The sequence below is a fragment of the Plectropomus leopardus genome, chromosome 10 (assembly GCF_026936395.1).
Source record: "Plectropomus leopardus strain MGB_pleo_1.0 chromosome 10, ASM2693639v1, whole genome shotgun sequence".
Lineage (NCBI taxonomy): Eukaryota > Metazoa > Chordata > Actinopteri > Perciformes > Serranidae > Plectropomus > Plectropomus leopardus.
In genome coordinates, this window is record NC_142185.1 from 27,751,238 (window position 1) to 27,776,677 (window position 25,440).

General features: G+C 39.4%; 1 protein-coding gene across 1 annotated transcript in view; it reads left to right on the forward strand.

Annotated features, from left to right (window-relative positions):
* The window catches only part of LOC148188541 (uncharacterized), a 188,276-nt gene that overhangs the window by 127,983 nt on the left and 34,853 nt on the right, over positions 1-25,440 (forward strand). Inside the window, exons 7-13 of the mRNA XM_088083484.1 lie at positions 3,094-3,147; positions 3,306-3,504; positions 6,492-12,682; positions 13,179-13,266; positions 14,929-14,991; positions 15,120-15,200; positions 15,348-15,424. Of these exons, the coding sequence (XP_087939610.1) occupies positions 3,094-3,103 (10 nt within the window). The 3' untranslated portion in view covers positions 3,104-3,147; positions 3,306-3,504; positions 6,492-12,682; ... (2 more) ...; positions 15,120-15,200; positions 15,348-15,424. The remainder of the gene's footprint in view (positions 1-3,093; positions 3,148-3,305; positions 3,505-6,491; positions 12,683-13,178; positions 13,267-14,928; positions 14,992-15,119; positions 15,201-15,347; positions 15,425-25,440) is intronic.

Here is a 25,440-nt window from a genome sequence, read left to right on the forward strand (position 1 = left end):
CAGGTAAGGGCCAATATTTTGGGTTGCTCTGGTAGAGCCGGCGGATATCTGAGCTAAGACTTCCTCCCGCGTGTGCTGGTCATTTAGATATAGCAAGTAGATATCTGTTTATGAATGGTGATGACTTTTAAAAAAGCTAATAAAAAGCAAACTCGTCATTAGCTGATACATTTTAGACTGCGTTTTGCCCAGTATTTTCTGCCTCTCCTCACAGACTGTTTTCCTTCGATTAAATTGTGACTTTTCAATACTTCTTGGACTGCAAACAGAACCCAGTACATCTCTGATGTCAACGACGCTGGCTGACGTTACAGCTCAGCCGAGGATGACACCTTTAATGTTTTTGTCTCATGCTGGCTCGGGCCTCTAATCCATTAGCATATGCACATTTTGTTCTGCAGGTGATACTGCTCACAACTAGCTTCTGTGGATTGTCTTCAGTAACCAGGTCATGATTTCTGGAAAGACACATTGCTATTGATTTTCAGCGTGTTTTTTTTTTTTTGGTGCTTTGGCGCCAGAAGCTAGTTCCATTATATCGGAGAGAAGGCAGACATCTCTAAGGCCGATATTTTTAACACTTGAAAACTTACACCAAAACAATGTAGAGTTATTCAAAGCACTGCAGCTAAGAGGATTTTTTTGATTTTGGAGTATTCTCTCCCTTAAATGGAGGCAGTCAGAAACTCCATCTTTTGTGACAAAGGTAATGCTTTTTAAGGCTGCTTCTCAAATATAGTCAGACCTGGTTATACAACAACTCATGACAAATTAGAGGACTAAACTTATTGTAACGCGCTGCTTAATACGAAGTAGGGCTACTTCGTCACTGGTATCAAGTCTTTTACACTCCTTTAAAAAACAATTTTTGTGCCTTTTTTTTAATTTTTTTTTTTTACTTTTCACAGGTGTTGATTAAGTTTAGTCTAGTAGAAATACAATCCATCTGAGCAGTAACAGCAAACGAAAGTCACAGGCCAATAACATTTTAATAAAGTGGATATTTGAGCCATGTGGTTTGTTAATGTCTTCAAATCCTCTTTGTCCTTGTGCTCGGCAGCATCTGTTCTGTGCTTGTCCTAAGTGTCACTGTATCCGCCTTTATCCTCTAGAACCTCCTGGATAAATACAGGTTTGAAGACATGCCAGTCTGCAACTTTAGTGGACCCGTCCCCGTCCGTCTGTCTGCCTCTGGCCTCTCCTCACGCTCACCCCCTTGTAGAGCTTTTGTGTCCTTTTGAAACATGTCGTCCACGTTGATCAGTGGTGGTCTGCTGGTTACCTCTGCTCCTCCCACAACACTCAGAGGCACACATGGCCCATTGTTTGGGGCACCAGGCCTGATTAGCGTGTACTCACTGACAGGGTTGGTAGGGAAGCCACTTAGTGGAGTAAATGACCTCTGTGGTGTAATTACGTACAGTCTGTGGTAACCTAGTGGTCTAAACTCCGGCCAGAGTGCACCTCTGCTCCCCCTGGCCCACCTGCACCTTTGTTGGCAACCAAGGGAAGACTGGGTGGCTAACAGAGTCCATAGTCCCTAATGCTTGTGTCCCTGTCTTCCCTCTTAACCTCCCTTTCCTCTTAATGGCTTTCAACTTTGTTTGGCTTTCCTCTCCACTGCCCTGAACCGTGGGTCAGCCTCCCCATTAATTACAGCCTCTGGTGATTACAGGGTGAGAGGGAAAGTGGCGGAGTTTGCCGAGAGTGTGGCGGGTCCAAACAGGGCAGCTTTGACTGTTTATTTAACCATGTTAGTAGCTCAGGTTAAATATGTTCATGCCATTGTTTCCTTGTAACCCATGACCTCTGCTGCCTGATATTAATCAAGCCATCCATGTCTGAGGGTTCAAGGTGTTTTTTACATCATCATTTTTCTAATTCACAATAAAAATAAAGTGATTCACACTTGGAGTTGTTTTAGTATAACTTTTAGTATACCAAGGTACATAAAACAGCATCAATAGAGCTTTTTTTTTTTTTTTACAAAAAAGTGCCAGCGGAGGATCCCCGCACCCCAGACAGGGGTCCCAGCTAAGCCTAATGTCCTAAGATACTAGAAACATCCTAAAATCTTAGAAATGTCCCCAAATCCTACAAATGTCCTAAAATCCTAGAAACATTGTAAAATCCCTTAAATGTCCTGAAATCCTAGAAATGTCCATAAATCTTAGAAACATCCTAAAATCCTAGAAAAGTCCTTAAATCTTAGAAAAATCCTAAAATCCTAGAAAAGTCCTTAAATTCTAGAAACATCCCAAAATCCTAGGAACATCCTAAAATCTTAGAAACTTTCCAAAATCATAGTCCTAAAATCCTAGGAACAAGCTAAAACAAAGAAATGTCCTGAAATCCTGGCAACATGTTATCGCCTGCTGTTACTGGCCCCTGGCTTCCTGACATTTTTGCACGTGGCCCCCAAGCAAAGCAAGTTGAGTATCCCTGGTTTATGGTGTGATAAGACTAACTTTGCATACCATGACATATTTTTTTAAATTTTTTTTTCTACCTGGTAGCAGTTAAGCAGTGTCCAGCTGAGGAAAAAAACAGAAAAGGGAGCAGCACACATGCTAATGGGTGCAATCATAGTCTCGTATCCTGATTGTGCAGTTGGTAGTGTGGACAATGAGGGCGGAGAGAGGGAAATGTGCAAGGCAGCTTTCCATTATGAGATAGTGCGTATTACTGTAATCCAGAGGGCCTCCTGCTCACTGTGGCGTGTGCCAGACTCCTGGGTGGGCAATCTCAGAGACAGTGGGGAGGCCCGGCTTATTTCTGGGCACATTTGGCATGGCCTATATGGCTGTTACAAGAACTAGAAGTGGAACAGAAGTCATAAAAAGACGTTTTGATGTTTTAAGGGAACTTTTTAAGTGCTAGAGGTGAAAGGTGTGCTTTATCTTTTTTTTTTTTTTTTTTCTTTAAGATGTCAAGATAAATGGAAAATGACCAGGTTGTTTAACATGATAATAACACATGGTGAAATGATGGCGTCTCACTCTCAATTGTTATGTAACCATCACAATATGAATTATATATTCTTCCGAAAATTTAGGTGTATGTCCTACTTTCTTGCCATTGTGTTCACTGCAGAAATAGATGACCTCATCCAGCCTTTGGACAGCACTCTTGCAGTCATAAAAACAAGTAAGTTTCATTTATTTTGTTGCTTTTATAGACTGAGATGAGAGCATATAATACAGAAATCAGGGACAAACTGTAGGGCTGCATATCTGACTGATTGGACCTTTGATACAGCATATAATTAGTCCTCATCTCCTGTCACTTACTTCCTTGTGGTTCAGTTCACAGAGACCCTCACAGTATGAAACCTTGTGCTGCCCTAAGGACCACTTGTTGGAGGCCTGCTGATCCTCCCCCGGGTCTGCACTGGCCTCGGGAGACTCTGAAAGCCTGTCAATGTTCTGTCAGAGAGCTTATCCCTGTGCTGGTGGCACTAGGCTGGCACTGGAGCGCTGCTCTCTGCTGAGACAGAAAGAGATGGTTGGTGTCCCACTGGAAATGTGTCTCATGCCTGTTAAGGTGTCTGCAGGAACATTGGCACAGAGCTTTTTGAGGGCTTCGCAATGAAAACCCCATGGTACAGAACGCATTCACACACAAACAAAGACACACACGCAGAGCAAAACTGCAGATGGAAGTACATTCAAATAAGTAAATAAGTTTTGCAGTTTTTCACATTTGCTTTGGCCCAGCTATTGAAGGAGAACTTTGTTTTTCAAAACAGTAAATCTTTGAATGATTTGTTTGTTCGCAAGAGATTTGAATTTTTCATTCAATTATTCAAGCAAAGTGCACGTATTTTGGCACATAGGCCTGTTACAATAATAAGTACTGGCTCTTTACTCGCAAAGTATTTATTGCACTTACTTACAGTAACAAGCACAGTTGTTGTCAACCTGAGTATCGAGTTATCAAAAATTCACACTGCGGCCTCTGTGCACTGCTGTTTGCTGAACTGTTCCATGTCGTGGGTTTGTGTGTGTATGTGTTTGTGCATATGCACTTGTACGTGTACATGCATGTGCATGTGTACGTGCATGTGTATGTGCATGTGCAGGAGCTCAGCCCTGAAACAGAGAGCATGTGAGAGGCTGCATCATGATAATGCATCAAACCAAAACTTTAAAATCTACCAATTAAAGAACCAATAATGTCAGAGCTTATCAATAATAATTTAGTCCCACATTATGGTACCAATCCCTATATCTTGGCCTATAACAAGTTGTCCTAACTTACCCTAGCCACTGTCCCAACCGTCCCAGGAAGCAAGAACTTTGGGAAAATGCACACTCTGTACATCATACAAGATGTGCCCTTCATGTTTGGGTTGGGCCCTGATAAAACTTGATAAAATGTTAGCAGATACCTGTACATATGTGTTTTAGGATCAAATTGCTTTCATTACATACATAATACATAAATACAAAAAATTACATACCAACCCCTATCACCAAAAACAAAATCTGAATAATAAGACCAACGTTATTGTTCAGTAAGCAGTCAGCGTCAACAAAAAGGTGGAACTAAACAGAGATGATTTTATCAGAAACATTTCCAGGGTTGGCTTTAATAGTGAGAAAACATTTTAACCACTAGAGCACACAAAACAGCTTTTTTTTTTTTTTTACTTTTGATGGCACTGGACAATTGACACTAGGTTTTGAATCACAATTATATACATTTATTATATTAAGCTGGCTCAAACACATATTATTCATAGAGGGAAATTAGTGAATATCTAATTTGTATGTACCTTCATACAACAAATGCATGTATCTTAAAGTCTGTTACACAGAGTGTGAGTCTCACATCACTAAAGGTCTTGATTGCCATAGTCACTGAAACAACAATGACAGTCGTCCCAAGGTCATAACCTTGTGTGACCTGAGTTCAGGGGGAGGTTGTCTGGGGCTTCCTGAGAATAATAAGTGGGAAATCTTCACTTCCCAGACCTCCCAGTAACCCTACAAAGCGTGAGATTTACGAGGTCCAACGGGGGCTCCTCTGATTGGCTTTATGACAGGACTTCCACTCTGTTCTCTACTACACTGTCATCTGGGAGTCCTCAACTCTAAACTTAGGCTGCTCTGGAAGGTGTAATGGTTAGAGAGTGCTCCGATACAGAAGTATGGGAGTGTTAGAGCTGAGGTGCTGTGAGGGTTAATCAGCGGGGAAACAGAATGGGTTAGAGATAAATTAGCAGTGTGCTGAACATTGTCAGTGTCTGTCTCACATGTTGCTGCTTATGTAGTGGTGCAGCGTACAGCTTTAAACTTGTAAACTAAAATATACTGTGCTCGCATGGATGAACAGCTGACTTTCACTCTAATGGACACACACACATACACACTCACAGGCATGCACTGGCACTAGTGGAGACATACATGGGTCACCTGGCAGGTCATGCCCCCCTACTGGTCAGCCCTGCTGTAAGACTGCATTGATTATGTGCTTGTCTGCAAGCATACAGTCAAGCATGTGCATTTTAGCATCTGCACATACTCTATGCGGGAACAGGTTTGAGATCTGTCGCTCTGTGTGTGTGTGTGTGTGTGTGTGTGTGTGTGTGTGTGTGTATGTGAACGTGAGCGAGCTCTTTTAGGAGGCCTGACAGCATCATCATGAGGAAGTGAGGCAGCTCTTGTTTTACTGTTAACTTTAGCATTAAATCGTCTCTTATGGTAAGGACAATCCTCTGCCATCACAATTTCAGCTTAAAACTAACACCAAAAAAAGCAGACTGATGCCTCATAGTTTGCACCAAAAGTCATATTCTGAACAAACCCCGAAAATTAGGTGACTGCCAGTGTTTGTGGAAATTTCCCCAATAATAATAATAATAATAATAATAATAATAATAATAATAATAATAATAATAATAATAATAAAAGATGAATAAGTAAAATACTTAAACGGTAAATAAGTGGTAAATGACACGATAACACCACAAGATAAAATAAGAAATAAATATGTTAAAAATAATAAAATTATATATTAAATTGTAAAACTGTGAAGCAGACTTAAATGTATAAATAAAAAGTCAATATAAAATAGATAAAGTTCACTAAAAAGGCAAACTAAAAAGGTTGGTCTTGAGTTTAATTTTAAAATTATCAACTCCCTCGGTTCCCTTCAGGTCTTGAGTGCACTTGTGACTTGCAAAACAATAACCTGGTCCCATCTCTGGCCAAAGGTGCTGAATTCACTGCAAAAACTAACAGCCCCTGACGGACGACTGTCAGCTCGTCTTTCAGCGTCTCAGTCGACTTGTGTCTCCATGTCATGTGTATAAGGAACTACACTTCCTCTAGAGTAAGAGAGTAAGAGCAAAAGAAATAGGAGGAGGACAGTAATAATTTCTGTGACAGCCCAAGTTGTACTAATGTAATTAATTGTTCATTGTATTATGATGACCTGTCAGATGGAGCTCATCTAATTTGCTTCTTATCTCATTTGTTTTTGAACAGTGATAAAGAGCTACGCAGGCCGCAAGTGACCCACAAGTGCTTTAAATGAATACGGACTGCTAATAGCTGTGAGAAGGCACCCCGGGGGCACCCATGAAATATGTGCAAGGACCCATGACCACTGAGATAATAGCCCCAACCCCAGACCATGGACTCTCCCTGTCCACTCTCTCCTCTACTCCCACCCAGGTTTGGAGTGGCTCACGGACAGATGGTAAGATGAGGCCCCCGTATCTCCTGGCAGAACAGGAGGAAGGACAATGCCTCATGGGTGATACAGGGATGAACAAAATGTGTCATCCAAGCAGTTTAATAGCTGTTTCTTTTATGTTTAGACTCCTGTGGATCGGGGTAATAATCATGCACAGGGCATGCCAGTGTGCATGTGTACATGTCTGTATATGATTTGCAGTTTTGCATGTTGGAATACAATGGTGTGTATCTGCTCCCATTACTGCCTTTTTTTTCTTTGTAGTACAAGAAACCTCTTTCTTGACCATGTAGGTTTATAGTCAAGGCACTAAATACTAGCCGCAGTGGCTGAGTGTTGGCTATTTCCTAGCAGGGAGTTTTGTGTGTAGGAGCTTTTTGTGTTCGTGTGTCGAACCACATCCAGGGCAGGGAAGAAGAGAAGATGGGGGCAGCTCTAATTAAAGCCAAAGGAAGAGTGTCATCTGCTGTGAACTCGCGACTAGGGGCCACAGCAAATCAATGGCCAGCCAGCACTGCCATCATCATCAACAGCTCCCGATCAGAGCAATTGGAGGGGAACAAAAAGGAATGAGAAAGACTCTACCAGGAAGCTCCTACCACCTGTGCAGAGCAAGAGAAAGCGGGGGAGAGTGAGAGAAACACAGAGACAAACAGACAGAGAGAACAAGATTGTGATGCCACAGTTCAAACGCTGGAGATTTATCGTTTCTTAGTTTAGGCGGAAGGCAATTTTGTCATCATCACCAAGGACATCTATTTTGATAAACAAAGGGGCAATTGTATGAAGATTGGCGGTGAACAGAATGATCTAATGACCCTTTAAAAAAATATGGATTTTTTTGGCTTCTGCAAGAGGATCAAACTGCTGCATACGGCGAGTGCCAATGGTAAATGTTCCTGGCAATATAAAAAGTGTTCCCCAAGAGCAGATTTAGACTATTGAACCCTGTAAGCGGTATCAGTGCTCTCCTGTCTATGTGAACCGCGCCTCTTGGCCAGCAAGCCGAGGGAGCGCTGGATCAGATTCTTACGCAAACACAAGCACATCAACGGCATGTTCTCATGGCATTAGCATTCCAAATGTTTTTCAGGACGAATGTGAATGCGACTATTTTTGTCTCATAACCCGCTCTCTCAGATAACTCCGTTTGAATAAATGAATTCTGACAAGGGGAATCTGCATACAAAAACACAGCGGGTTTGGAGGCAGCGGCTGGTCCACTGGTGAGGGCCTCTGAAGCTCTCTCTGAATCTCCTCATTCACTGGCTGCTCCTTATGGACTTATGGTTCTTTAAATGGCCGCCTCTGTTTATCCCCTTTTCACATTGGAGGCTAGTGAGGCGGTGAGGCACACAGCCGCACATTAAATCCTCTGTGCTTCTGGCTGGCACCTGCACTGTACCGGCTAAAATCTTCTGAAACTCTAGAAACTTTAGAATTTTGAAGATGATCTGTAAAAGGTTATGATACAGAAAGATATAGAAAAGAGCATTATTCATTGTAACTTTAAGATGGATCGAATTTATTGTGTTCACAAGAAGATTCTGCTTGATTGTGCTATTGATGTGTAATTCTTTATTTTAGATGTGAAAAGTCTCTGATAGCAGGGGCACAGCACACAAAATCTAGGTCTTGTGTATTTATTCTCATGAATGTACAAATATCTAAATCACCAGCTTAACACACATATCAGTTGTGGTTGTTATGGCCAAAAAACATAAAGCATTGACAAAACATGTTACATAAAGAGCGCAGAGCATTTATTTTATTTTCCTTTATTTTTTAGATGTATTTTTATTTTATTTTATTCTACCTGCTGTGCAGACTCCATCTTTATAGTGTGTCATCACATGCCAGTGCCACCATGTACATATCTTGTTTTGCAGAATGATAATGCAGATGGTCATGCAGGGTTTGGAACACAGACTGTATAAAATGAATGGACGTAGCCACCATGGCATCACTCCTTGGTTTGTTGACTCCTGTCTCGAAGCCTCAAGTTGGGCATTTTGTATTATGGCAGTCTGAGGTGACCATATTTGGATCAGAAGGTGGATCTGACTTGTAGACTGTAGTGACGCCTCGCAGGCAGCCCCCAACCCTTAATTATGCATTACTTTAAGCCTTAATCAAATATAAATGGGTTAGTTATACAAAAATTCACCCCACGTACAGATGTCATGAATGTAAAAGTTTGTGATAGAGACCCAAACGTTTTTTTTGTGCCAGGCAGTAAACATGTTTTTATCTGCTGTAAAGTTGAGCATTTCGACATGGGAGTCTATGGGTAACTGAATCATATCTGGAGTCAGCTTCCAGTGGCCATTCGAGGAGCAGCAGTTTTTAGCACTTCTGTGTCTGCTTCATTTTCATTTTAGTTTGGAAGCAAAGTCTACAGTAACTGGTACTGGATTAATGACCTGGGTTGTTGTCACTACAGGATGCTGATTTGATTTTTAAAATTTTTAATGTGAAATGTAAATGTAAAAACACATAAGGATGCTCTGCTGCATTTGGGGCACAATGAGGTATTTGTTTTGATAATTTTTAAACAGGTTGCAGGTTGTACTTGCTTCTTTAGCATAGTTCTTTGTAGTTTCTACCTCTTGTAGGGCTGAGTGGCCATGCTAGAAAAAAAAAATAGAGATGAGCAGTGCAATGCCTGCATGGGTGCACAGGCTTTCTGAGCTCAGTGTAGCAGCTTTGGTTGATTTTAATGGACCCACTTTGCTGTGGACATGTTATGGCAGACATGTCGCGGCTCGTTGGTGCCCCATGTATTTTAGCTGTTATGCTAATTAGTAATTAACTTTATCTCGAAAAATCAAAATCCACTTGGCTTCACATGATTCCAAACAGCTGGAAAGTCCTGTGTGTGTTTGACCAAACCACCACCCCAACCTGTCTCCTAAGGAGGACTTTCGCTCCTTATACTCTCTTCTTTACTCTACTTGGCCCGTTGGTCACGTAATCACAGTCTTCACAATAAGTATGTTATACTGGCTCATGATTATGTGGTACAAATATATACAAATTGTGTTGCATTACTTATCATAGGAATATGTAAGAGTAGTGCATGAGCCTGAACTGTTTATAACTTAAGACAACATTTAAAAAAAACCAAACATGTATCACATATACTGCATGTCTTAGCTTTAGTCTGGACAATCTGAAATCTCATATTTTTGCTCTCTTTTCTCACAATTACAGTTTGACACATCAGAAAACACTTATTTAACTTCAGGTTATTTAGGTCGTTATCGACTTAACTGTGATAGACCTGCCTTAGATCCACTCTTCCAGCTTTTAATTTCACAATCACACTGAATTACAAACACAAAATTGCTCACTAACTTTGAAATGTAAAAAAAAAAAGGTTAAATTTTGCTGTCAGTCATTGAGTGTTCAGTGTTCACCTTACTTGAACCCTTTGAATGCCAAGTATATCATGTTCTGACTTTCCATGACAAAAAACAACCATACGAGTTCCCCTTTGAAGCCATGTATATCGTCAGCAGGATGACAGTTGTATGTATTAAAGGCACTGACTTTGTCAATAATTCCAGCGCTCCCGTAATGTCATTGTAACTGAGTGTTTTTGAATTATACAGCATTTAATGTACTGTATTACTGAGATCCTGCGTATGTTTTATTCATTCAGCAAAGACACAGCCCGGATTATCATATTACAAAAGTCGCTCTGTCTACTGTTATTTATTGTCTGCGGCTAAATATGCAGACAAACCTAGCGACATGCTTTGTTTCATTTTCCATAAACCTTACATTAAGAGACGGTGCTGCTATTGACACTCCACTCATCATCCCATGTGGCGCTGGTGGGCATATAGAGCAGACTTTCAAAGCGGTGCCATCTCCATATGTTCACTACGATAATCTTTTATCCGCCATTCCCCGACTCGGGTTCACTCCCTTTCTCGCCTGTGGCAACAATTTTATTTCTGCATCAATTAGCACAGTGATTAATACAACAAGCAAACAGTTTAGAGGTAATGGCGCACAATTAACATCTCTCCCCATCATAAAGGGTATGCTAAACACTCACACCACCACTTTCTCTGTCTGGAATAGAGAGACGTGTTTAGTCCCTAATTCGTACGGTCTGGGATGGAAGTGGAAGCGGAGCTTGGCTTTGTGCTACGCCATCACCACATTAATCTAATTATAGATAGCTGAAAATGAGTCTTGCAAATCAGGACTGTGTGTGACACCCCTACCCCCCTACCCCAACCCAAACACACACTCAAAAACACACACGCTCACATTGTCCGCTAAATAGGAGAGTGAATGCCTTTGCTTTTCAATGCCACCATGCAAGTGCCAACCCACTCTCCAAATGCCAATGTCACTGGTGAAAAGGCACCATTCACCCGCTTTGTATCCAAACTTGTTACTGACTTACTTTTACCACCTACCCCCGTCTCCCTTCTCTTCTCCTGTTTTCTAATTACAAACCCATTGGCACAGCTAGGGTGTGCATGGGTAAATAGAGCTGTAGGGGCCTGTCATGTGTGTAGTAGTGGAGAGAGGTCCTCGCAGCGCTGAGGGATGAGATGATTTGTTGTGATTGACAGCTACCTTGAGACTGGCCTGATGGAGTTGTCAAAGCTGTATGCTAACAGCCTGTTTCCTTACCACTGCAGATGTACTCTGCTCCGCTGTACTGCACACACACACACGCACACACACGTGCACGGCATTTTCTAGCATTAGGCACATCATGGGAACTCAAATATTTATTAGGACAATGGTTTTTGGATGCAACACGAGAAGAGGCTGTCAGATTTCAAAATCGAATTTTGCTTTCGGGGGTTATTCCAGTATAAACAAGCATTTTGTACTGACAGCTTCGCGCTGCCACCTCTTCCATATCACAGGCTTGTTTTTTCTGCAAAGCCAAGACAGAGCTGTATTTGAGGGTGTCGTCTTGGGCTAACACCGGGTGTGTGAATACAATGGCAATCCTACATCTGGGAACTCAGTGGGAAAACTATCCCATTTCTCACTTGTGCTGTTAGGAGAGGGTGTTCATTTTTACAAGGTGGATAGTGTTACTACGAAATGAAGTTGTGCAAAATTCCCTGTGAAAATCTGGTTATGAGCGTTAGCGATGATTTTGACTGGTACTATTCATCACATGGGTCCACTGAGAGTCAGGAGAGCACGTTTGTTTGTGGTGGGCTGAATCCCTTCCCACCCTTAGAACAGGAGAGTTGGAAAACTGTCATTAAAGGGAGAAAAGAATCCAAATGTTTTTGCCGTTCATGTGAAATTGTATTTACTGTATGTTTATTTTTTCTCTGTGTGTGATTTTGCATAATGAAGACATCGCAACAGATTTATGTTCAAAGATTTAACTTCAAGGAGTTGCTCCAAAAGGAAAGGTGTGTCACGGCTCAGAGGCTCAAGCTTTAGCGGGGTATAGAATGACCAGCCTCGCTCTGCACTTGGTCACCGGATTTCTCCTCTGGCCCCGGACTCTTTTTTCCTTTTCTCTCTCGTTTTCCCTCACGCCTCGTTCCCCTCGCAGTTATTCATCTCGGGGAACAAAAGCTAAGTGTTTAGCTGTGAGCCAGATCAAGGGCCTGCTTCTTCCTCCCAGGAAAAGGTGGAATAACAAACATGGCCGACGTCGAAACCAGCCATACCTTCTGTTGGCTCCAGACTCCCACATCTGTGCCGCACCTCTTCTCTGTCTCCCACACAGCTGCTGCTGAGGCTGGGGAGGCTTCAGCCCAGTGCCTCCCGGCTCCCATCGCCTGTGAGTCCCCTGGGAAGCAGCTGACTGGCACCCAGACTGCCAACCAGATGATGGATCCTACCAGGAGAATCAGACATGACAGGGGGAGGCGAGGCTGCAGGACTGGCCACCACTGAACCTGAGGACGAGGGGCAAACGCGGTCACCCGCTGCAGCTCTGTGTGTGTGCACGAGCGTGTGCATGTGTGTGCATTTGCAGGTTAGTGTCTGTGTAAATGCATCTGAATGGCCATGTCTGTGGGTGATTATTTTGGTACATGCAGTCACTTTTTTTTTTTTTTTTTTTGTTTTTCATTCCAGTCACATTCTCCATCTGGACCTGAAGTATTTCATTAGCAGTAGGATGTTAAATTGTAATTTGAAAGCTGACAAAATATCAACAGAGTTTAACTCTAAATATTTGTCATATCTGCTACTGGACCTTCCCAAAATTGTGACAGATGCCAAATGACACAAATCAAGTTGAAAAGAAAGCACTTAATGAACAGAAGTTGATTTGTTTATACATATCAGATTTTAAATTTAGATCCTTAATCTCTTTTTGCATAATTGGTAAACAGTCTAACTGGTACCAACAGGTGAGTCCATTATATCTGTAATTTGTGAGTTTCAGTTATTTAAAAGGAAAGAAAAAGAAATGTTTAAAAGCTTTTACTAGGCTCAGCATATTGTTTTGTCATTTCTGGCATGACCAGCTTGATCTTGTGATACCAGCTGGATGAAAGCTTCATTCTTGCCCTGCGGCGTCCTGCTGTGCCATTGCCTCAACCAGACACTGTGATGGTAAGTGACTGCTGTAATTGTTCTGCTCCCAGCTCTTACACTTCAGCCAACCAACTGGCTCCTTCCTCCTGGTCGTGCCACATTGCCCTCATGGGCCGTCTTGGCATGGACCCACAGCTGCACCCCCCTCCCCCTCCCCATCCCCCGGCCCACCTCCCAGAAACAGAGATTTAATACAACTGTACAGTTTGATGTTGATGTGGAATTTCTTTCAGATGAATGCACGTCGTTGACTATGTCACTTATGGAACTCTCATCCTGGTGTCAGTGCTATCAAGAATCATTCAGAATAAATTGGATTCAGTTAAATGTTTTTTGGTTCTGTAAATAAATTATATTTGTACTGCCAAAAATGTGTGGGAAAAAATTAACTATATATATATATATATATATATATATATATATATATATATATATATATAATTTTTTTTTCTTGTTTGCAGAGCGTGTAATGGAAGATGTCCACCAGCACACCCATGCACTGAAGATGAGCCATTGTTCATATTGACTTTTACTTCTTTATCAATTTTTTCATTTTTGTTGTTTTTATATTTTCTTTTGAAAAGCATCTCTTAGGACTCTAAAAAGTTATAAAGTTATAAAGATATATTATTATTATTATTAATATTGTGCTCATATATATATGAAAAATATCTTACCCCCCTTTGTTTTTTTGCTGTGTGTTTTTTGCACTAGTCGTTGGAGTTACCTGACTATAGTGAAAAAAAAACATTTTTCCTTAAATCTATATCTGTTTCACTGTGTGTTTACTAAGCAGCAAGTGTGTTTTCTTCATCGTCATCTCTCTGAGATTATGCATGCACTCAAATGCTCTCGTTTCCTCATGTAGCCTCGCTGACTACACTGACGCGCGCCCGCGCACACACACACACACACACACACACACACACACACACACACACACACACAAACAAATAAACAAACAGCGGAGAGGGGAGAAAACGATGAGGGGAGGGTTGCTCACTGTACTGTACATCAAATATTAACTTGTTTACCGTGGCATATAGACTCATCTTAGCACAGTCTGTTTGTAGTGACAGTCATTGCTGTGAGTAGCGGGCAAACTGGATCAGCCCATGTTGTGTAGTGGGCAGGCGCGAATCTGTGCCCTCTGTCCCCCGCACTTTCTTCTTCTTTTTTTTTAAAATTTATTTATTTTTTTTTACAAACATTAAGTTCATTTGTAACATGTCGTACCTCGTTTTTCCTCGCGGTCCTCAAACGCACCATGAATCGGCGACGCAACGGGCACGCGGTCACATGGGTCACGGTCACACGCTGTCTTGTTGTGGTCACATGACACAGTTGAGACGGATGCTGGCAGCACTGCCCTGAACTGTCAGTCTGAGCCAAAGTACTACAAATAATGTGCAGCAAACCAAACAACAAGAGGCAAAAATAACTTACACTCCTTCAAATAAACCGTGTAAGTGGAATAATGCTGCTGTCTGTTGATAAAGTGTCAAATTAATTAGACGCCATTATAGCTCGGTGAGCACCAATGCTAACGTTACTGTCACCTATGGCTGGCTAGCTTCATGCTATGAATAGACCCATTTCTCCTTAATTTCTGCGCAGAATTTGTGCCCATTATTGCTTTGAATATCTTTTTTTTTTTTTTAACCTTTAATGCTGCAATAGGAAGAGCAGGGAGGAGAAGGTGGACCAGAAGGCCACACTGATGGTCATGAAGGGGCCTCACAGGTGAGGAGACATTATAATTGGCTGATAAAATATATCTGTAGCATCAAAGTGACTTTGAGATTAATTTCCACAGCTGTTTCACAACTGCTATTCTTAATTTTTAAATAAAATCTGTATTATTGCAATAGGCAGAGCAGGGAGAAGGCAGCAGGCAGTGTTCAGGACAGAGAGCAGGCTGCAGCACTGACAGTCAGGGAGAGGCTTCACAGGTGAGGAGAGATTATAACTGGCTGAGAAAATATATATATAGCATTAAAGTGACTTTGAGATTTATTTCCACAACTACTATTCTCAGTTCTGTTGAAAATGTTTGCTTTGCAGTTTGCATTTATTTTTTATCTGTATTTTTGCAATAGATCAGAGAGAAGACAGCATGCAGCCGTCCGGACAGAGACCACGCTGCATCACTGGCACTCAGGGAGTGGCTTCACAGGTGAGTAGAGTCTATAACTTATGGCTATAGGGAAATATATTTATAGAATAAGAATGACTTTGGGGTTAGAGGTTATATGATTTTGATCATTTTAAAGAACTTGAGTTGGTCCAGGGGTGCCGTACTTTGGCTGTTTGTGGTTATTTGGTTCTTTAGCTGATAAGGAGAAGAGGTTGATATATCACTAAATGAAAGTCGGCTTATTCCTGAACAGTCTGTCCCCCTCACTTCTGAAATGATAGCTACGCCCCTGGTAGTGGGAACCTAAAACTGTAACTAAGCGACTCATTTTCCATTCATTCAGTTGTGTCACTTTCTTCACACACTTGTGTTGGAGAGTCACCCACTCTGCATTAGTCAGGACTGACGTTGGTGTCTTTGCTTTTGGTGTAAACGCTGTTGTCTCTTCATTTGCTCATGTAACAAACGTCCTGCAGTGACGATGTAGAGGTGGAAGAGTGAGTGAAATCTGTGAGGAATTGTAAGAACAGTAAACTGTTGTGCAGAATGAAGGATTTGAAAAATTGTGCACTCAATTCTGCATCTCGTCCATCCATCAGTAATCCATCTCCTTTTACCTACGTGGTCTAAAAACACACATACATGCATACACACACGGATGTACACCACACACTCCAAACCAACCTTAGGGATTCGTGTGTCTGGCTTTTATCTTGCCTAACCACCAGTAGTCAAGTCAGGAACCTAGTGAATAATTCACTATATTTACCTGCTCCTCTCTTCAAGACTTATAATGTTCGTATTGCAGCACAAGTAAATGAATAAATAAATATATAAATGAAGCGCTAGGTGAACATGAATGCATAAATAAGTAAAGGAGCATGGAGGCAGGCGGGCCGGTGTCTGAGCCAGAGGTATGTTGCCATCTTCTGGTTTTGGAGTCAAACTTCAGGGAAAGATGACAATTTAGCCCAGAGCCCCTCATTGCTTCTTCTCTCATATCTGAGACTTAAATATGAGTAAAAAATGTCTATTCATTTGCAACACTTTCACACCAAAATAACAAGCTAAAATTGGCATTGTTATATTTCTTGATTTCACATGAAGAGATATTGTAATGTAGAAACTCGTTGCTATTTGTTTGGTTCAGTCAGGGTTATGTTTCACCAAGCTTGCTTTTCTGTGAGTTTTGCCTAAATGCACTGTATATCACAAAATCCCAATAAAATGTTCTTAATGGGATTATGTACTTATGCTTGTCTTGTTACGCAAGAATATCCATTTTTGATAGGTGATTTAAGGGTTCACTTTAAGGTGTTGTTGCCAGAATTTAGATGCCTTTCTTGTTAATCTAATTTGCATGTATGATTATCCACATATGCCCTCCTGTTCCACCACTGCTCCGAAAATGATCTGTGCTGTGGCAGGGTGTTAATTGGCTTGGCCCTGCGGTGTGTATGTGCACTAGTGTGTGTCTGTGTGCGTGTCTGTACCTCCACACAAATGTTTGCGTATGTATATGTCAGCATGTTGACAGCGTGAGCAGTGTCGGAGTCTCTCTCCGCGGCCCGGCACATGTGGCTTTCCACCAGTCTGAGTGGCTCTTTCCTCTGTTGCAAACATGTGCTCTGTGCCTCCCCGTCCCTGTCCAGCCCTGCTTGGCTCTGTTAGGCCCTGTCTGCCACAGACAGGCCTCACCAAGGAGCCAGCCATTGACTGTGGCTGAGGAGAATATGTTAGATTTAATGTGCTGAGAAAAAGTCATACTATAGCCTGTGGAAAAATGCCATACTAAGCATGCCGAAAAAACAATGGAAAAGGTCAACCTTCCAAATGTCCAAAGTCATAGTATAGCACGTGGAAGAAGTCTGTAGCATAGCAAATTGATAAACATTCAAAAAAGTCACAATTTAAAATGTTTTAAAAAGTCATACTATAGCATGTCTAAATACGCCATAGTGTAGCATGTGGAAAAAATGGTCGAAAAAGTCATTCTTACAAATGTTGAAAAAAGTCATAGTATAGCATGTGGGTGAAAAGTAATGTATAGCAAGTCCATAAAATGTTTTGAAAAAATCAACATTTTAAATGGTGGGAAAGTCATACTATAGCATGTCAAAAAAATGCCATAGTATAGCATTTGGAAAAAACGGTTGAAAAAGTCATGTTGTGACCCCAGGTGTCATCTTGATTTTTCTCTATTTTCTTTGCCTGTGATTTTTCTCCTCCCCTCTGTATTCATCTTATATCCCCAGCTGGACACAACATGTGTGTCTTTCCCATTCTCCCACTCTCAAGAAATGCCAGTAATAGTAATTTTCAAAAGCGAAAACAGCAGTTTATTAACTGTGTGAGAAATGTGAGCAAGCCAAAACATAGCAAACAAAAAATACACTTCAAGCCCTAAACCTACAAAAAGGAAAAGAAAAAAAGAAAAGGAAAAGAAGGTCACACAGAAGTCAAGTTTCTAACCTAAACTCGTACTGAAAAACAGGAGAAAACGTTTAAAGAAGGAAAAAGGCTACTCACTCCTAGAACTACTATAATAGGTGCTCAAATATTTACAGTGCTAAACAAGAATATTTACAGTAGTCACAAGATCAAAGTTAAGAATACAGCTACAAAAAGGTGAAAAAGTACATAATCAACATATTATAGCTTGTCAAGATGCATTATAGTATACAAAGTGGAAATGAAGGCCAAAATAGGCCAAAAACATGATAAATTATCATTTGAAAAAAATGGCTAAAAAGGCTATAATATAGTGTGTCTAAAAAGTGAAATTTTGACATGTCAAAAAAAGGCTGAAGACCATATATTACAACTTGTAGAGATGTGCCATTGAATAGCAAATGGAAATTAAGGTAAAGAAAGACCCCAAATTAAGCATGTTTTAAAAATGAACAAAAAGGATTTAGTGAAGTAAAGCAAAAAATCTCAAATTTTGAGATGTCCAAAAATGGCTGAAAACCGCATATTATACCTTATAGAGACACGTCATAGTATATAAATGGAAATGAAGGCAAAAAAAGGGCCAAAACGGCATCATTTGGCATGTTGAAAAAATGGCCGAAAAGGCAGTAGTATAGTATGGCAAAAAATCTCAAATTTTCAAAGTGGCTGGAAAGCACATATCAGAGCTATGAGAGATGCGCCAATGTATACAAAATTAAAAATGTCAACATAGGCCAAAAATCTCATAATATAGCATGTCAAACAAATCGCCAAAAGGCAATAGTATAGTATGGGGAAAAATCTCAAATTTTGACCCGTCTTAAAAATGGCTGAAAACCATTTATTATAGCTTGTAGAGACGCCTTTTAGTATACAAAGTGGAAATGAAGGCCAAAAAAGTCATAATTTAGTATGTCAAAAAAATGGCCAACAAGGCAATAGTATAGTATGGCGAAAAATCTCAAATTTTGACCCGTCCTAAAAATGGCTGAAAACCACTTATTATAGCTTGTAGAGACGCGTTATAATATACAAAATGGAAGTGAAGGCCAAAAAAGAGCCAAAAAGTAATAATTTAGTATGGCGAAAAATTGGCCAAAAGGGCAATAGTATAGTATGGCGAAAAATCTCAAATTTTGACCCGTCCTAAAAATGGCTAAAAACCGCTTATTATAGCTTGTAGAGACGCGTTATACTATCCAAAGTTGAAATGAAGGCCAAAAAGGAGCCCAAAAGTCATAATTTTATCATGTCAAAAAAATGGCCAACAAGGCAATAGTATAGTATGGCAAAAAATCTCAAATTTTGACCCGTCCTAAAAATGGCTGAAAACCACTTATTATAACTTGTCGAGACGCATGATAGTATACAAAGTTGAAATGAAGGCCAAAAAAGAGCCAAAAAGTCATGATTTAGCATGTTGAAAAAATGGCTAAAAAGGCAATAGTATAGTATGGCGAAAAATCTCAAATTTTGACCCGTCCTAAAAATGTCTAAAAACCGCTTATTATAGCTTGTAGAGACGTGTTATACTATCCAAAGTTGAAATGAAGGCCAAAAAGGAGCCCAAAAGTCATAATTTTATCATGTCAAAAAAATGGTCAACAAGGCAATAATATAGTATGGTGAAAAATCTCAAATTTTGACCCGTCCTAAAAATGGCTGAAAACCGCTGATTATAGCTTATAGAGACGCGTTATAGTATACAAAGTTGAAATGAAGGCCAAAAAAGAGCCCAAAAGTCATAATTTTATCATGTCAAAAAAATGGCCAACAAGTATAGTATGGCGAAAAATCTTAAATTTTGACCCGTCCTAAAAATGGCTGAAAACCACTTATAATAACTTGTCGAGACGCGTTATACTATCCAAAGTTAAAAATGAAGGCCAAAAATCAGCCCAAAAGTCATAATTTTATCATGACAAAAAAAAGGCCAACAAGGCAATAGTATAGTATGGCGAAAAATCTCAAATTTTGACCCGTCCTAAAAATGGCTGAAAACCGCTTATTATAGCTTATAGAGATGCGTTATAGTATACAACGTGGAAATGAAGGCCAAAAAAGAGCCAAAAAGTCATAATTTTATCATGTCAAAAAAATGGTCAACAAGGCAATAGTATAGTATAGCGAAAAATCTCAAATTTTGACCCGTCCTAAAAATGGCTGAAAACCGCATATTATAGCTTGTAGAGATGCGTTATACTATCCAAAGTTGAAATGAAGGCCAAAAAGGAGCCCAAAAGTCATAATTTTATCATGTCAAAAAAATGGTCAACAAGGCAATAGTATAGTATGGCGAAAAATCTCAAATTTTGACCCGTCCTAAAAATGGCTGAAAACCGCTTATTATAGCTTGTAGAGACGCGTTATACTATCCAAAGTTGAAATGAAGGCCAAAAAGGAGCCCAAAAGTCATAATTTTATCATGTCAAAAAAATGACCAACAAGGCAATAGTATAGTATGGTGAAAAATCTCAAATTTTGACCCGTCCTAAAAATGGCTGAAAACCGCTTATTATAGCTTATAGAGATGCGTTATAGTATACAAAGTGGAAATGAAGGCCAAAAAAGAGCCAAAAAGTCAGAATTTTATCATGTCAAAAAAATGGCCAGCAAGGCAATAGTATAGTATGGCGAAAAATCTCAAATTTTGACCCGTCCTAAAAATGGCTGAAAACCGCTTATTATAGCTTGTAGAGACGCGTTATACTATCCAAAGTTGAAATGAAGGCCAAAAAGGAGCCCAAAAGTCATAATTTTATCATGTCAAAAAAATGGCCAACAAGGCAATAGTATAGTATGGCGAAAAATCTCAAATTTTGACCCGTCCTAAAAATGGCTGAAAACCACTTATTATAACTTGTAGAGACGCGTTATAGTATACAAAGTGGAAATGAAGGCCAAAAAGGAGCCCAAAAGTCATAATTTTATCATGTCAAAAAAATGGCCAACAAGGCAATAGTATAGTATGGCGAAAAATCTCAAATTTTGACCCGTCCTAAAAATGGCTGAAAACCGCTTATTATAGCTTGTAGAGACGCGTTATACTATCCAAAGTTGAAATGAAGGCCAAAAAGGAGCCCAAAAGTCATAATTTTATCATGTCAAAAAAATGGCCAACAAGGCAATAGTATAGTATGGCGAAAAATCTCAAATTTTGACCTGTCCTTAAAATGGCTGAAAACCACTTATTATAACTTGTCGAGACGCGTTATAGTATACAAAGTGGAAATGAAGGCCAAAAAACAGCCCAAAAGTCATAATTTAGCATGTCGAAAAAATGACCAACAAGGCAATAGTATAGTATGGCGAAAAATCTCAAATTTTGACCCGTCCTAAAAATGGCTGAAAACCGCTTATTATAGCTTGTAGAGACGCGTTATAGTATATAAAGTTGAAATGAAGGCCAAAAAAGAGCCCAAAAGTCATAATTTTATCATGTCAAAAAAATGGCCAACAAGGCAATAGTATAGTATGGCGAAAAATCTCAAATTTTGACCCGTCCTAAAAATGGCTGAAAACCACTTATTATAGCTTGTAGAGACGCATTATACTATCCCAAGTTGAAATGAAAGCCAAAAAAGAGCCAAAAAGTCATAATTTAGCATGTCGACAAAATGGCCAACAAGGCAATAGTATAGTATGGCGAAAAATCTCAAATTTTGACCCGTCCTAAAAATGGCTGAAAACCGCTTATTATAGCTTGTAGAGACGTGTTATACTATCCAAAGTTGAAATGAAGGCCAAAAAAGAGCCCAGAAGTCATAATTTTATCATGTCAAAAAAATGGTCAACAAGGCAATAGTATAGTATGGCGAAAAATCTCAAATTTTGACCCGTCCTAAAAATGGCTGAAAACCACCTAGTATAGCTTGTAGAGACGCGTTATAGTATACAAAGTGGAAATAAGGGCCTAAAAAGAGCCAAAAAGTCATAATTTAGCATGTCGAAAAAATGGCCAACAAGGCAATAGTATAGTATGGCGAAAAATCTCAAATTTTGACCCGTCCTAAAAATGGCTAAAAACCGCTTATTATAGCTTGTAGAGATGCGTTATACTATCCCAAGTTGAAATGAAGGCCAAAAAAGAGCCCAAAAGTCATAATTTTATCATGTCAAAAAAATGGCCAACAAGGCAATAGTATAGTATGGCGAAAAATCTCAAATTTTGACCCGTCCTAAAAATGGCTAAAAACCGCTTATTATAGATTGTGGAGATGCGTTATACTATCCCAAGTTGAAATGAAGGCCAAAAAGGAGCCCAAAAGTCATAATTTTATCATGTCAAAAAATGGCCAACAAGGCAATAGTATAGTATGGCGAAAAATCTCAAATTTTGACCCGTCCTAAAAATGGCTGAAAACCGCTTATTTTAGCTTGTAGAGACGCGTTATACTATCCAAAGTTGAAATGAAGGCCAAAAAGGAGCCCAAAAGTCATAATTTTATCATGTCAAAAAATGGTCAACAAGGCAATAGTATAGTATGGCGAAAAATCTCAAATTTTGACCCATCCTAAAATGGCTGAAAACCACTTATTATAACTTGTAGAGACGCGTTATAGTATACAAAGTTGAAATGAAGGCCAAAAAGAGCCCAAAAGTAATAATTTTATCATGTCAAAAAATGGCCAACAAGGCAATAGTATAGTATGGCGAAAAATCTCAAATTTTGACCCGTCCTAAAAATGGCTGAATACTGCTTATTATAGCTTGTAGAGACGCGTTATACTATTCAAAGTTGAAATGAAGGCCAAAAAGGAGCCCAAAAGTCATAATTTTATCATGTCAAAAAAATGGTCAACAAGGCAATAGTATAGTATGGCGAAAAATCTCAAATTTTGACCCGTCCTAAAATGGCTGAAAACCGCTTATTATAGCTTGTAGAGACGTTATACTATCCAAAGTTGAAATGAAGGCCAAAAAGAGCCCAAAAGTCATAATTTTATCATGTCAAAAAAATGGTCAACAAGGCAATAGTATAGTATGGCGAAAAATCTCAAATTTTGACCCGTCCTAAAAATGGCTAAAAACCGCTTATTATAGCTTGTAGAGACGCGTTATAGTATACAAAGTTGAAATGAAGGCCAAAAAGAGCCCAAAAGTCATAATTTTATCATGTCAAAAAAATGGTCAACAAGGCAATAGTATAGTATGGCGAAAAATCTCAAATTTTGACCCGTCCTAAAATGGCTGAAAACCGCTTATTATAGCTTGTAGAGACGCGTTATACTATCCAAAGTTGAAATGAAGGCCAAAAAGAGCCCAAAAGTCATAATTTTATCATGTCAAAAAAATGGTCAACAAGGCAATAGTATAGTATGGCGAAAAATCTCAAATTTTGACCCGTCCTAAAAATGGCTGAAAACCACTTATTATAACTTGTAGAGACGCGTTATAGTATACAAAGTGGAAATGAAGGCCAAAAAAGAGCCCAAAAGTCATAATTTTATCATGTCAAAAAAATGGCCAACAAGGCAATAGTATAGTATGGCGAAAAATCTCAAATTTTGACCTGGCCCTAAAATGGCTGAAAACCGCTGATTATAGCTTATAGAGACGCGTTATAGTATACAAAGTGGAAATGAAGGTCAAAAAAGAGCCCAAAAGTCATAATTTTATCATGTCAAAAAAATGGCCAACAAGTATAGTATGGCGAAAAATCTCAAATTTTGACCCGTCCTTAAAATGGCTGAAAACCACCTAGTATAGCTTGTAGAGACCGTTATAGTATACAAAGTGGAAATGAAGGCCAAAAAGAGCCAAAAAGTCATAATTTAGCATGTCAAAAAATGGCCAACAAGGCAATAGTATAGTATGGCGAAAAATCTCAAATTTTGACCCGTCCTAAAATGGCTGAAAACCACTTATTATAACTTGTAGAGACGCGTTATAGTACACAAAGTTGAAATGAAGGCCAAAAAAGAGCCCAAAAGTCATAATTTTATCATGTCAAAAAAATGGCCAACAAGGCAATAGTATAGTATGGCGAAAAATCTCAAATTTTGACCCGTCCTAAAAATGGCTAAAAACCGCTTATTATAGCTTGTAGAGACGCGTTATACTATCCCAAGTTGAAATGAAGGCCAAAAAAGAGCCCAAAAGTCATAATTTTATCATGTCAAAAAAATGGCCAACAAGGCAATAGTATAGTATGGCGAAAAATCTCAAATTTTGACCCGTCCTAAAAATGGCTGAAAACCGCTTATTATAGCTTGTAGAGACGCGTTATAGTACACAAAGTGGAAATGAAGGCCATAAAAGAGCCCAAAAGTCATAATTTTATCATGTCAAAAAATGGTCAACAAGGCAATAGTATAGTATGGCGAAAAATCTCAAATTTTGACCCGTCCTAAAATGGCTGAAAACCGCTTATTATAGCTTGTAGAGACGCGTTATACTATCCAAAGTTGAAATGAAGGCCAAAAGAGCCCAAAAGTCATAATTTTATCATGTCAAAAAATGGTCAACAAGGCAATAGTATAGTATGGCGAAAAATCTCAAATTTTGACCCGTCCTAAAAATGGCTGAAAACCACTTATTATAACTTGTAGAGACGCGTTATAGTATACAAAGTGGAAATGAAGGCCAAAAAAGAGCCCAAAAGTCATAATTTTATCATGTCAAAAAAATGGTCAACAAGGCAATAGTATAGTATGGCGAAAAATCTCAAATTTTGACCCGTCCTAAAAATGGCTGAAAACCACTTATTATAGCTTGTAGAGACGCGTTATAGTATACAAAGTGGAAATGAAGGCCAAAAAACAGCCAAAAAGTCATAATTTAGCATGTCGAAAAAATGGTCAACAAGGCAATAGTATAGTATGGCGAAAAATCTCAAATTTTGACCCGTCCTAAAAATGGCTGAAAAACACTTATTATAGCTTGTAGAGACGCGTTATAGTATACAAAGTGGAAATGAAGGCCAAAAAGAGCCAAAAAGTCATAATTTTATCATGTCAAAAAAATGGCCAACAAGGCAATAGTATAGTATGGCGAAAAATCTCAAATTTTGACCCGTCCTAAAAATGGCTGAAAACCGCTTATTATAGCTTGTAGAGACGCGTTATACTATCCAAAGTTGAAATGAAGGCCAAAAAAGAGCCCAAAAGTCATAATTTTATCATGTCAAAAAAATGGCCAACAAGGCAATAGTATAGTATGGCGAAAAATCTCAAATTTTGACCCGTCCTAAAAATGGCTGAAAACCACTTATTATAACTTGTAGAGACGCGTTATAGTACACAAAGTTGAAATGAAGGCCAAAAAAGAGCCCAAAAGTCATAATTTTATCATGTCAAAAAAATGGCCAACAAGGCAATAGTATAGTATGGCGAAAAATCTCAAATTTTGACCCGTCCTAAAAATGGCTGAAAACCGCTTATTATAGCTTGTAGAGACGCGTTATACTATCCCAAGTTGAAATGAAGGCCAAAAAAGAGCCCAAAAGTCATAATTTTATCATGTCAAAAAAATGGCCAACAAGGCAATAGTATAGTATGGCGAAAAATCTCAAATTTTGACCCGTCCTAAAAATGGCTGAAAACCGCTTATTATAGCTTGTAGAGACGCGTTATAGTATACAAAGTGGAAATGAAGGCCA